At 40.3% G+C, this 11,882-nt stretch overlaps 1 protein-coding gene across 2 annotated transcripts in view; it reads left to right on the top strand.

The window, feature by feature from the left end:
- dmpk (DM1 protein kinase) overlaps positions 1-6,519 on the top strand; it is a 13,784-nt gene extending 7,265 nt beyond the window's left edge. The window contains exons 6-15 of one of the 2 annotated variants that reach the window (XM_008280052.1): positions 34-127; positions 279-476; positions 2,298-2,513; positions 2,831-2,910; positions 3,013-3,109; positions 3,284-3,441; positions 4,380-4,477; positions 5,815-5,882; positions 6,156-6,230; positions 6,405-6,519. In XM_008280052.1, the coding sequence (XP_008278274.1) occupies positions 34-127; positions 279-476; positions 2,298-2,513; positions 2,831-2,910; positions 3,013-3,109; positions 3,284-3,441; positions 4,380-4,477; positions 5,815-5,882; positions 6,156-6,230; positions 6,405-6,506 (1,186 nt within the window). In that variant the 3' untranslated portion in view covers positions 6,507-6,519. Of the gene's footprint in view, positions 1-33; positions 128-278; positions 477-2,264; positions 2,514-2,830; positions 2,911-3,012; positions 3,110-3,283; positions 3,442-4,379; positions 4,478-5,814; positions 5,883-6,155; positions 6,231-6,404 lie in introns of both variants that reach the window. The other variant, XM_008280051.1, reaches the window with a different exon arrangement.
- Positions 6,520-11,882: the final 5,363 nt, after the last annotated feature.

Genomic DNA, 11,882 nt, shown 5'->3' with positions numbered 1-11,882 from the left:
GACTGTGGTCCCCTTTACACTGTTTCTTTTCAGAGACATCAAACCTGACAACATCCTCCTGACAGTTGATGGACATATTAGATTGGGGGACTTTGGTTCCTGTCTGAAGCTACTGGAGGATGGGGTGGTAAGAGTAATAAATAATAATAATTCTAAAAAAACAAACAATTGTCACTTTCACAATAAGAAACAACTGTTGGAAATGCAGGTAACCATTTTTAAAATTTTAACTTTACTTTTGCTTTAAATAATCTATCAACCTATTGATTTCATTGCAGGTTCACTCATCCTTAGCTGTTGGGACCCCTGACTATTTGTCTCCAGAGATTTTAGGAGCAGTAGAGGGAGGTGGAAGTTATGGTCCTGAATGTGACTGGTGGGCTCTAGGTATCTGTGCCTATGAGATGCTGTTTGGGACCACACCTTTCTATTCAGAGTCTATCTCTGAAACATATGCCAAGATTATTCACTTTCAGGTACATAAACACTCTCATAATTTCTGCAAGCAACTGATAAGAAAAACTATACTTTTGAAAATAATATCATTTCAGAATAGATATAAATATAGATTTGATTTCCAAGCACAGATAGAAAACATTTATGGCATTTAAAACACAGTACATGATTGCAAATTAAATCAAACAGGCCCAAGTCAATAACAGTATGAAGAGCAGTAAAAGTGGGCCATAGATGTGAGTGTGATGTGTATAGTTGTCTGTCACGGTTTGTTACATTTTGGGTCTGTGATGGACTGGCAACCAGTCTAGAGTGTACCCTGTCTTTCACCCTATGTCAGCTGGTATAGGCTCCAGCCCCAGGCAACCCTCTACAACATATAGGAAATGGATGGATGGATAGATGAAATAACCTTGGCAAGAGAGAGTCATTCTGCCTCAGCAAGGTTAATCACAGGCAGAAACTTCACGGCAGACAGGTATTTCCTGATCGTAATGGAGTCAGTCTGGCAACACATAAAGAAAGAGAGAATACTCAAGCAGCTTAAGTCTCTACATACTTTGCAGAATAAGATTTAGGCTATTTATCCTATTCTTTCTAACAGATCCGCTTAAGATCAGGCCAATCATTTTCAGCTCTCCAACAATCTTAGACCTGTAAAATGATAAATGGTCAACACATATATAGTGCTCTTTAAGCTTAGTTAGGTTGTACAAAGCATTTTACAGTCACATACACATTCACACACCAGTGACAGCATAGTTGCCATTAGGAGCAAATTGGGTTCATTGTCTTGCCCAAGGACACTTTGGCATGTGGAAGGGTGAAGAACTTAATTGCCAACCTTGTGATTAGTGGACAACCTGCTTTACCACTTGAGGCACAGCTGCCCCAATACCCATCCAAAATCCACTTTAGCACTAATTTGGCCAACTGTTGTGTTGACGGGTCTCACTATGTATTTGGATTAATTGACTCTGTCATCAGCCTTCTTCACAGTAGAATGCTTGGTGCTCAACAGACAGAGTACTAGAGACCTTAAATGCTGCTTTTTTTTTTTTTTTAGCTGTCCTATGTGTTGCTTCTAATTAGATGCTCTGCAAGAAAAACCTGACTGACAAAGTGCTGCTAAGGTGTTTATTCCACCAGTTCTTTGCCACCTTCCAGACATGGGCCCCTCCTTCTTGGTAACTCGGTTTGAATGTACATACAAGAGTTCTGGTGGTTCTGAACTTTCTAAAGACAATCAATAAGGCTGCTGTGCTCCTGAGAGCTCTCAAAGCTTTAAAATGGTTTTATAACAGTGGTCTGCAGTGAGCTTTTTGGAAGTCATGATTTGTTTTTTGTTTGCCATGTTGAAATATACATAGATGTATACGCAGATGTCTTCCTTTCTACAACATATCCATTTTTTTAGTTTTCAAACAAAAAAATATGCCTCAAAAAATTATATTAACCATGGAATACCACAAGGCTTGATCCTAGGCCCATTCCTTTTGGCCTTTATATGCTGCTTCTTCACAGCATCATAAGGAGAAATGGCATCATATTTCAAAGGTAAACTGATGATGGTCACCTTTTCATTGCTGTGCCCCTTGATGACACAAGCCCTATGTATATGTAGATGTGTGCCTTTCTACAGTATATGCAGTTTTTTTAGTTTTCCACAGTGGGACTCAAATCATATTCCAACACATCTTAATAATTACAGAGGTGTATGTTGTAGCAGAAATATTACCAGTGGTATCGAGGGTAGTGGTGGGAACACCAGGGTTTTTTCCTTGTATTATCTTTTTTGCTATCCTTAGGAGTATTTTCAGTTTCCTCCTTCTGGCCCTGAGGTTTCAGAGAAGGCTCATTCCTTCATCACTGGACTCATCTGTGAGAGGGAAGTTCGTCTAGGCAGGAAAGGATCCAGTGACTTCAGGAGTCATTGTTTTTTCTGTGGAATAGACTGGGGTTCCCTGCATAAACTCGATGCCCCTTTCCTGCCTGATGTCTCTAATCCAACTGACACCTCCAACTTTGACATCCTGGACGACACCCTGAATGACATGGTATTGTCTTTACAGACTTGTTTTATCTCAAAGTTTGCTTTTCTGTGGGGAATGAAAGAAATGTCCGATTATTTTGTGTAACGGTGTGCACTCTGCTGGTAAAGATCTCACACAAAACAGGTTTTAATACAAATAATGCATTTTAGTTGTCTTTAATTAGATAAGTTCATGAAGACAGCAGCATTGAAAAACAATCTGCCTTACAAACTTCATGCCATCAAGCTGGCTCATGGAATGTCTGTGACAAAATGACCTGACCAAAATAAGACCAGCTGGTGGTTGTTGGTGTGAAAACTGGCATCTGTTGTGTTCTGCAGGGGACGCCAAGTGACATAATGGATGGAGCTCCAATAGGAATTCACTTGGCTTTTGTTGGATATTCTTACGCTGCTACCAGGTGAACTTAAATTTAAGATGAATGTTTTATGTCCATTAACAACTTTAACTATCCTTTACATGCAGGCTTTCTCCATATTGTTTAATTGGTCTCTTTTTATAGTCAGACGGGTGCCATTGACCGCAGTCACAACATAATGATGCAAACTGACCCTACAAAGCTTGGGGAGTGTGAGAATCTGAATGCATCAGAGAAACTAGTAAGACATCATCACCATAAAGACTGTATATGCATCAGATTTTGCATCCATTTGTCAGATTGTATGACTTGCTTCATAACCTTGTATGCAAAATTTTTACGCAGTTATGAATTGTCATGTACAGACTAAAATATTGATCAGCAGGTTTCTGATTTACCTGTGCTTTAAATTTAGGACCAGCTGTGGCAGCTTACAGACACTGAATCAGACAATCTGCCGGCACCGTTGGACCTCCCGTTTACTCAAGAGCAAAGTCTTACTGCATCCACCCACACCACTACAAAAGAAGAAGAGACTGACCAAATATCAGGACTTTCTGAAGACTTGCAGAGGTATCAGCTGACATAGTGCCATCTTTATCCAATCCACAGACTGGTGTCACTGCTAATCACTACTACTTTAAAAATAAATACATTAAGTGTGTGGGCTTCCAAATATCAGGTACAGGTGTCCCATACAGGAAGAACACAGTTCTCTAGAAAACTCAAAAACAGATTTTGGGTCAATATGTACATGTTTATGTAAAAGTATGGGTCCCCCATACACATTCTGCTCATTTCTAAGGTAAAAAGTAAGAAGTCAAAGGAGGTTACTGTTTGGTCCTTTCATTGAGATAATAGAAAAAAAAAAAACTCAAATGTGTAACCATTTGAGCACTGCAACAATCGTAGAACTTCAATGTCCAATTTGGTTTAATTTGACTTGTTGGATTGTAAGACAGATCAAGCATCATAATTATAACTTGTCAACTGAGACAGTTCCCGAGCTGTTCCACCTTGTGTTAACACTCAGCAACCACTGGTGCATCTAGCAGCTGACTGAGGATCTGAAGTTAAGCGATTTGACACCAATGAATCAGTAGAACACTGTAAAAAGATCTTAAACTACATCAACCTTCAAATTCCACTCCTTAAATTGTCAAATGTCGAACTTTTAAGAAAAGTTTTAAAAATTGACTGATTTGAGAGGCTAGTTAAGTAAATCAGGAAAGGTAAGCATTGATAAACATGCAGGGTAAGGTTCGAGGCTCTTGGCCAATAATGGAAATAATTGTGCATGTGTCGGCACTCTGTTTCTCTACTAGAAACTGATGCATAAAATTACTCTTATCAAATTTTAAGGAGTTTTTTTTTTATCCTGTTGCTAACTTTCAAAGACAAGCATTCAATAAATTTGCATTACACCATCCCAGTGCCTTGAGCTCAACTGAAGAAATAAAACAGTAAGAGGGTGTGATGAAACTTACAGTGTTTATTTCTTTGTTCACCAGACAGTTACATGAAGCACAGAGGCGATACTGTGAGCTGGAGAAAGAAATGGAGAGATTGAAGGCGGAGATGCAGGAGTGCCACTCCTCCAAGGACACAGGCAAGGGACCAGCACCCCTTGCTTCTATCTTACATCATCACCATCATCATCATCATCATCATCGTCTGTCTACATGCCCTGAAGTATTCCCATCTGTTTCACTTGATAGAGAATGCACTATATAACAACACAATAGGAAACCACAGAATTTTGACAAAATGAAGACCCCAGTCACAGAATGATAATGCTTCTACTCCTACAAATCTCTGTGAAACTAGTCATAAAAAACAATTCAATACACATCAGAATGTTCAAAGTCAAGGCCATATCAAGGTAGAAATGTGACCCAGTTTTAATTCTGTCAGCTAAGAAGCCTTTTAAATCCAGCTGAAAACCTTTTAATGCAGTTTTCATTATACCAGATAATGAGCCAATGTGAGCCACTCTGAATGAAACCAGTGACGCACCGTATCCACAGTTTATATTGGAGGCCTCAGTCAGAACACAGTGATAAATACCCATTCTAAGAATAGCCTTGGTATGTAGGAACTCGCATGCTTGCTCTCATGAATCAATACAGTGTCACAAGCTTTTTAAAGATGCAGTGATGCCACTGAACTGATGAATTCGTTATAAATAATGGCTCCAACTCCTGTTGTTGCAAAACCCTGTGAACTACAAAGATGTATTTTGTGTAATCATAAAAATGCAACTATCTGTGGACACCTTAAGCCTCGGTCACAACCGGCTGTATGGGCTCCTACGGCCTGTCTGCGTCCAAATTTTGTGCAGAATCAAAAGTCCATCTTGCGAAATTTCGAGGTCACAGACCTGTAAGCACGTGCGGAGGATTTTGGACATGTCCAACTAATTCTATGAATTCTCTGCGAACAGCTATACCGCAAGTGTAATTGGGTTCCCCCGCCCGCAAGGAGTTTGCAAATGAGACGTGCAATTTTTAAGGTATCATGAAATCAGAAGTAAATCCGTGGTGTAAGACGCTCATTGCGTGCAATTGCAATAAGGGAGCGAGTGCCCCTTGTGTGTTAAGTTCGGCGCATGCATTCACAACTCGTCACCCCCACGGGCAACGATCAGAACAAAGGGACTAGGAAATTTTTTGGCCTGTTGTCATGTATGTATGAGAACGTACGATCCCTAAAGTTGCGCGTCCGGTTGTGATCAAGGCTTTAGTTACTGCTTTCACCTTCAGACCTTCTCTCCGTTCTTTCAGACTCACACCATCATCCATTCATTGCCACAAACATGTACTTTTTCTGGTTCTGTCTTGTTTCTTTATGTTATTACACCCTGGCTGGCCAGCAGTGCAACCTTAAGCTGAATCCCTTAAACAGTGCATGCAGTCATGGACTCTGACGTTCCTTTCTTTCCTTCAGTCACAGAGCTGAATATCTGCCCAGCATCTCTTGCTCTGCCTGCCCACTGTGTGGATGCAACAGGGGATGTAAGCTTATCTTTAATCCACTTTCGTACTCTCTTTCTCTGCCTGAAATGCAAAACAAAACACTTATAGCAGCCTATAACCTCTCATTCTCTATTTAATTTGCATAACCTTTGCAGTTGTAAATTACTGAGATCAGACTTGCCTCTGCAATAGACAAACAGTTGTTATGAATGCCTTAAAAAAGCACGACATTACCGCGCTGTTTCTCAATAGGCTGATGTATCCATGTCTCTAAAAAGCATCTGTCTGTTCACTGCTCTGACTGTTTTACAGAGGAAAAGAACACCCCCAGACTGCCATTACCCGCTTGTGATTCCTCTCCACCGTCACCTGCTGTTGTTCAACAGGGTACGGACAAATTACTCACTCAGCAATCCCAGGAGATCAGCAGTTTAAGATTCAGATTATTTGTAAAATAACCTGTCATAGAACATATTTCAATAACTTTAATTTAGCGTAATCCACATAAATCAGATTTTCCAAAGAAATCTCATTTTCTAATCCTGTTTTCTTGGCCTCTAGGTTCGCCTGCCACAGGTGAGGAGTGAATCATACTTGCTGGTGTGTGCAGAAGGGGGGGAGCTTCAAGCCTGGGACAGACACTGTTGTATTGAGCTCTCCTGAATGAACCTGAAGATGAGTTGTGATGTCTGCTGCACCACAAGAACAAGTCAAATGACCAAGCCCCTGCTTTACACCCAATACCTGCCCAGCTCCTCAGCATCCTAAACTTCCCAGTAAATAGGGAAAACAAACTGAAACATTTCTAATGTGAGTTGTTGTGGATGTCTTTACTACAGAAGAAATTCAGATGAGCATTTCCAACTGATGCAAGGAGAAAGGCAGGTCAAACTAGCTAATGGGGAAGAAATAATAACGACGTCTTCTGATACCTTGCCTGTTTACGGGCCTAAATGTCACAATAGAGATGCACTGAGTTCATAACACATCAAATTCTCTTACTGTGTGACAATGACGGTTTGTAATTTTTGAGTGACATGGCAAGAGGCCAGAGAAATCACTACCACCTTAAAGCATTTTGATCATATTGGTGCATTTAGTTGTTCCAGTGAGGATGCATTCTCTTCTGTGTTTTCATAGGTGGTTTATACTTGTGTTGCACAACTATACTAGAGTACTTCAAAAAGTTCTCGACTTCATCAGAAAACTCACAGAAGAAAGACTGTTCTGGCAAAAAAATGTGTCCTTTTACTTTAATGCACTTGGTCCACCGATGTTCCATCCATCCGTCCATCATCTATACACCGCTTCATCCTCACTAGGGTCATCATGGGGGGCTGGAGTCTATCCCAGCTGACTCAGGGTGAAGGCAGGGGACACCCTGGACAGGTCACCAGTCTATCACAGGGCCACACTTAGAGACAGACAACCAAGCACACTCACATTCACACCTACGGACAATTTAGAATCACCAATTAACCTCAAAATGTTTCTGGGCTGTGGGAGGAAGCCGGAGAGAACCCACACTGCACGGGGAGAACATGCAAACTCCACACAGAAAGATTCCGGGTGTCCTCACTGGGACGCGAACCGGCGAAATTCTTGCTGTGACTCAACGGTGCTAACCACTGAGCCACCATGCAGCCCCCAGCGATGTTCATGCTTCCCTATTCCTTCTAGAAGATGGTCACATCTTGAGCCTCCAGATACTCCCGAACAGCATAAATGACGTCACCATTACTCTGATAATGGTGAACATGCATGTGGGATTTCAGTTTGGGAAACAGAAGTGAGATGGTGTCAGTGCAGATGGCGGATGAGTAAGGTGCATGGGGTAACAGTTCAAAGGCACATTTGGCTGCTTCTGTCACCTGTGCTGTGTGGAAGGACACGTTGTCCTAAAACAACAGCGTGCCAGCTCAAAGCTTTCCTCCCTTTTTTATTTATTTTTTCACACGTGAGTTTTTGTGGACAGCGAATTAAAGCGTTATAGCTTTATAGTAGTAAAATGGGAGTTATACCGCTCATTTCCAGGTGGGGCCGAGAATTTTTTGAAGTAGGCATGCTTTTATTGTGCCTGTTTAAGTGCTCAAAACTGCTAATAATGAGAGCAATAGTGATCACATTATCTGGCTTTATGTGTTGCCACCACCGACTCTTACAGTGTGAATGGTCTAGTTCAGTTTGTCCTGTAGAGGGACAGTTGTCTTCCAGCCTTCGAGTGGATCCTGGGTTGGGCTTTTCAAAACAGCAACAACAGTAGCAAGAAGCCGCGACATAGCGTTCAGTTTAGTGGTGTATTTGAGGCCCAAAACTATGTTCTGGAAATATTTTTTGTTGAATTTTTACATTGCTGATATTTTACATATTTGCTAAAATATTTTTCAACAGTATTTGGACAAACTAAGTGCAATAAAAAAACATAGATCCATAAGACTTGGCATCCCAAAACTGGATTACAGACCCCACTGCACTACCTCCCATCACATCACCTCACATTGCAAATGATCTTGTTTTAGGATGGCATGCAAAGATCTGACATGTACAATGAAGAGGAATTATCTGTAATATAACTATAGAAATAACTATTTCAAGGGGACAAATTAGTGTCACTGATCGTGTATAAAGGTCAGATTTCCTTCAGTTGTGTCTTTCCATTGATGCAGCATTCAGAAGACACTCTGCTGAATTTGATCAGCTGATCAGAGAATTTTGCAAGTAAATCAACCTGCAATAATTGCTCATTTGCAAGTATGGTTGTACCTCAAGTTCCCAGCAGAACATTGCTGGCTAAGTAGCATTGTGAAAGTGGGAAACATGACATCAGAACTATGCATCAGAACCAAGTGTCAGAAATCAGATTGTTATTCTGAGCTAAGAGGGCCTTTCTCAGCATGAAGATAATGACTACCCTGAAAGTCTATTAAACAATTTGTGGAAACTAGATCAGCAGTATGAGAAGCAGGATTGTGCAGATCAAAACTAATCACATTTGAAGATTATTTCATCAAGCTTCGTTCACTGAGAGAGTGAAAAGCAACTTAATCACAGCTACAGAATTTACTAAATAAAGAACCCAATCAGCAAACGTCCTTTCAAAAGAAGGCTATAATGGTCTCCAAAAACTCAGGGAAAACAAGGACAAAGACTTGGGATTGGCTAAGACCCACTGGCATTTTGAGCCCAATCTTACTCAGCTTCTTACATGTGGCTGTTTTTTCAGGACCCTTTGGCCTCATGCTTGAACTCACTGGGCATCCTTCAGCAGATTTTTTCAACATGAAAGATAACCCTCAGTTCCCTTAATATCAGAAATAGATGCCATGAGAACACAACCATATTTTTTTTTTTAGCTGTTGTTATTACTGTTTGCCTTGTACCATGTGCTTAATGTTGTGAAAGGTTATATTTGAACTCAAACCATGATTTATTCCTGGTCTGTGTACTCTTAGTTCAAAGCTGTGTTTAACTTGTTAACAAATAAATAAGTATGCAAAGAATTACATGTATCTTCACGTTAATTTAAAAAACACAAAAATCCAATAATCTGTTTTCATCTTCAAACCAACAGTTGGAACAGAAGTTAAACAAAGAACAGTAAACGATAGATAGATAGATAGATAGATAGATAGATAGATAGATAGATAGATAGACAGATAGATAGATAGATAGATAGATAGATAGATAGATAGATAGATAGATAGATAGATAGATAGACAGATAGATAGATAGACAGACAGATAGATAGGGTTAGTAAGATTTTAACTAGACAATGTCATACATCTTCTTATATACTTATGCAAACTTCCCCCAAATTACTTCTTCCCCTGGAGAGCCAAAACCCATTCTTTTTTAAAACAAACAAACACACAAACAAACAAACAAACAAACAAAAACCAATCAGGTCACCACTACATTTGAATTTATTCATCTTTGGGGATGTGACAATAAAAAAGATTCGGGTTCTGATAGTTGAAATGACGATACATTTTCTGATCAGCAGGGGGCTTTGTGTGCACATTAAGCCTCCAGAAATTAACCTTTTTCTTTGAACCAACTGGTTGAAACCGACCAGCTTCAAGGCTTCATGAGGCTTTATCTGGCCATCACTACTGCATCACCTGCGGAGTGCTGCTGGGACACAAAAAGCGAAAGCAAGGCGACCCGGAAGTGGGCCAAAGAGCAAGAGGGGCCAAGATGGACACCACGCCCTTATAAGGAATGCCCTCAAGCGGTGATAGGCTGAATAGCACACTCACGTTAGTCGCAGGGATGAGACCTCATCCTGACACACTACCTTGCAAGTCTTAAATACTCAGGAAAATAGTTTGAGTTGTGGCCTGCTGTCTGCAAAATTTCTGACAATATTACAATCTTAATCCAAGATATAGGAACAGCCAGAAGAGCATAACGATGCCTGTATAATAATAATTAAACAAATTGTAAACTAAGATGTTGTCTGAAAAGAAGGACTAAAGTGGGTGTAATATGATCTTGTCATCTAAAAGCAGCTAAAGGTGTCATGGAGTGTTAAAGACCCAAGTACAGACAGGAACACAACAGACCAGGGTTAAAGTTTAAAGACTTTAGTTCACAAAAATACAAATACCACATAATAGTGCAGGGAACTGGGAGACTGGGATAGTGAAGGAAAAGGGAAAAGGGTGGTTGGGACACCAATGGGTTAACTAAGTGGAAGGGAAAACAGGCAAAGCTCTGGCAACCTCTGGAGGGGAAACTGAGATCTACACATAAGGCTGAAGAGCAAAACTGGAAATGACTACGGCAACTGAGATGGACAAACTGATCAAACTGACTTCAGGAAACTACAGCTCAATATTAACAGTACAAATAATTCTAGCACAGGACAGGGGCTACTGAGCAGAACCGAGTACTACAGGGCGAGGGACAGTACAAAGTAGTGATGGCCAAATGAAAGGGTTCATTACTCAAAGCTTTTTAACACAGTCCTCTTTGGAGGCATCTGGTGGCCAAAAGTATGAAAAGCAGCTTGAATTTACAACTTAAAATGAACTGCTTCATTATGATGTGTACCATACAGAGTCAAGCTGAACGCTTATGTTTAATATCATGTGACAGCTCTGTCTGAAATCAGGCAACCATTGTGGCGCTTTGAACATGTATTTTTTGGGATAAAAAAATAATGTAATGTTTATTTGATTAATAAATAATTTTGATCAAAAAACTGTCCTTGTTAATTATTTGTGTATCTTTTCAGATTTGTTTGTGCCTATTTGTCCTAGCTTTTCAGGATAATGGACGACACCACAGTGGTAGGTTGCATCACAGGAGGTGATGAGTCCGCTTACCTGGATGAGGTGCAACAGTTGTTTGTATGGTGTAGACACAATAACCTGCTCTTGAACACATCCAAGATAAAGGAGCTAATTATAGACTTCAGAAGAAACAGATGGACATTCAGTCCATTGTCATCAGAGGGACCTGTGTGGAAAGGATCAGTGACTTCTGCTTCCTGGGATTTCACTTTGCGGAGAAACTACAGTGTTTCCTCTACATTCATTTAGGAAATGAATCCTAGCCGCTGCTCCTTCCATTTATGTTTTTACTTTTGTTTTTCCGTCCACCACCACATGCCTCCACCTTCACAGCAGAGTCCTGCACTGGGTCCGGCACTCAAGAGTACTAAGGTAAATAACGGATAACTATCTTGCTCAGTATCTACTCTTTGGGGTGTTCATGCGCCGTTAATTACTGGCAAGTACAAAGCTAAATGACGGATAATTGTCTTGCTTAGCATCTACTCTTTGGGGTGTTCATGCAATGCTAATTACTGGCAAGTACTGGGGTAAACGACAGATAACTATCTTGCTCAATATCTACTCTTTGGGCGTTAATATGACGTCAATTAATCGCGACTACGAATGTTAACTACAGATAATTATCTTGCTCAATATCTACTCTTCGGGCGTTAATATGACGTCAATTAATCGCGACTGCTAAGGTAAACTACAGATAATTATCTTGTTCCTTATCCACTCTTTGGAGGTCAATATGACG

The sequence above is a fragment of the Stegastes partitus genome, unplaced genomic scaffold (assembly GCF_000690725.1).
Source record: "Stegastes partitus isolate 25-593 unplaced genomic scaffold, Stegastes_partitus-1.0.2 Scaffold180, whole genome shotgun sequence".
Taxonomy (NCBI): Eukaryota; Metazoa; Chordata; class Actinopteri; family Pomacentridae; genus Stegastes; species Stegastes partitus.
Note: the sequence above shows the minus strand (reverse complement) of the source record. Positions and strands in the feature narration are given on the sequence as shown.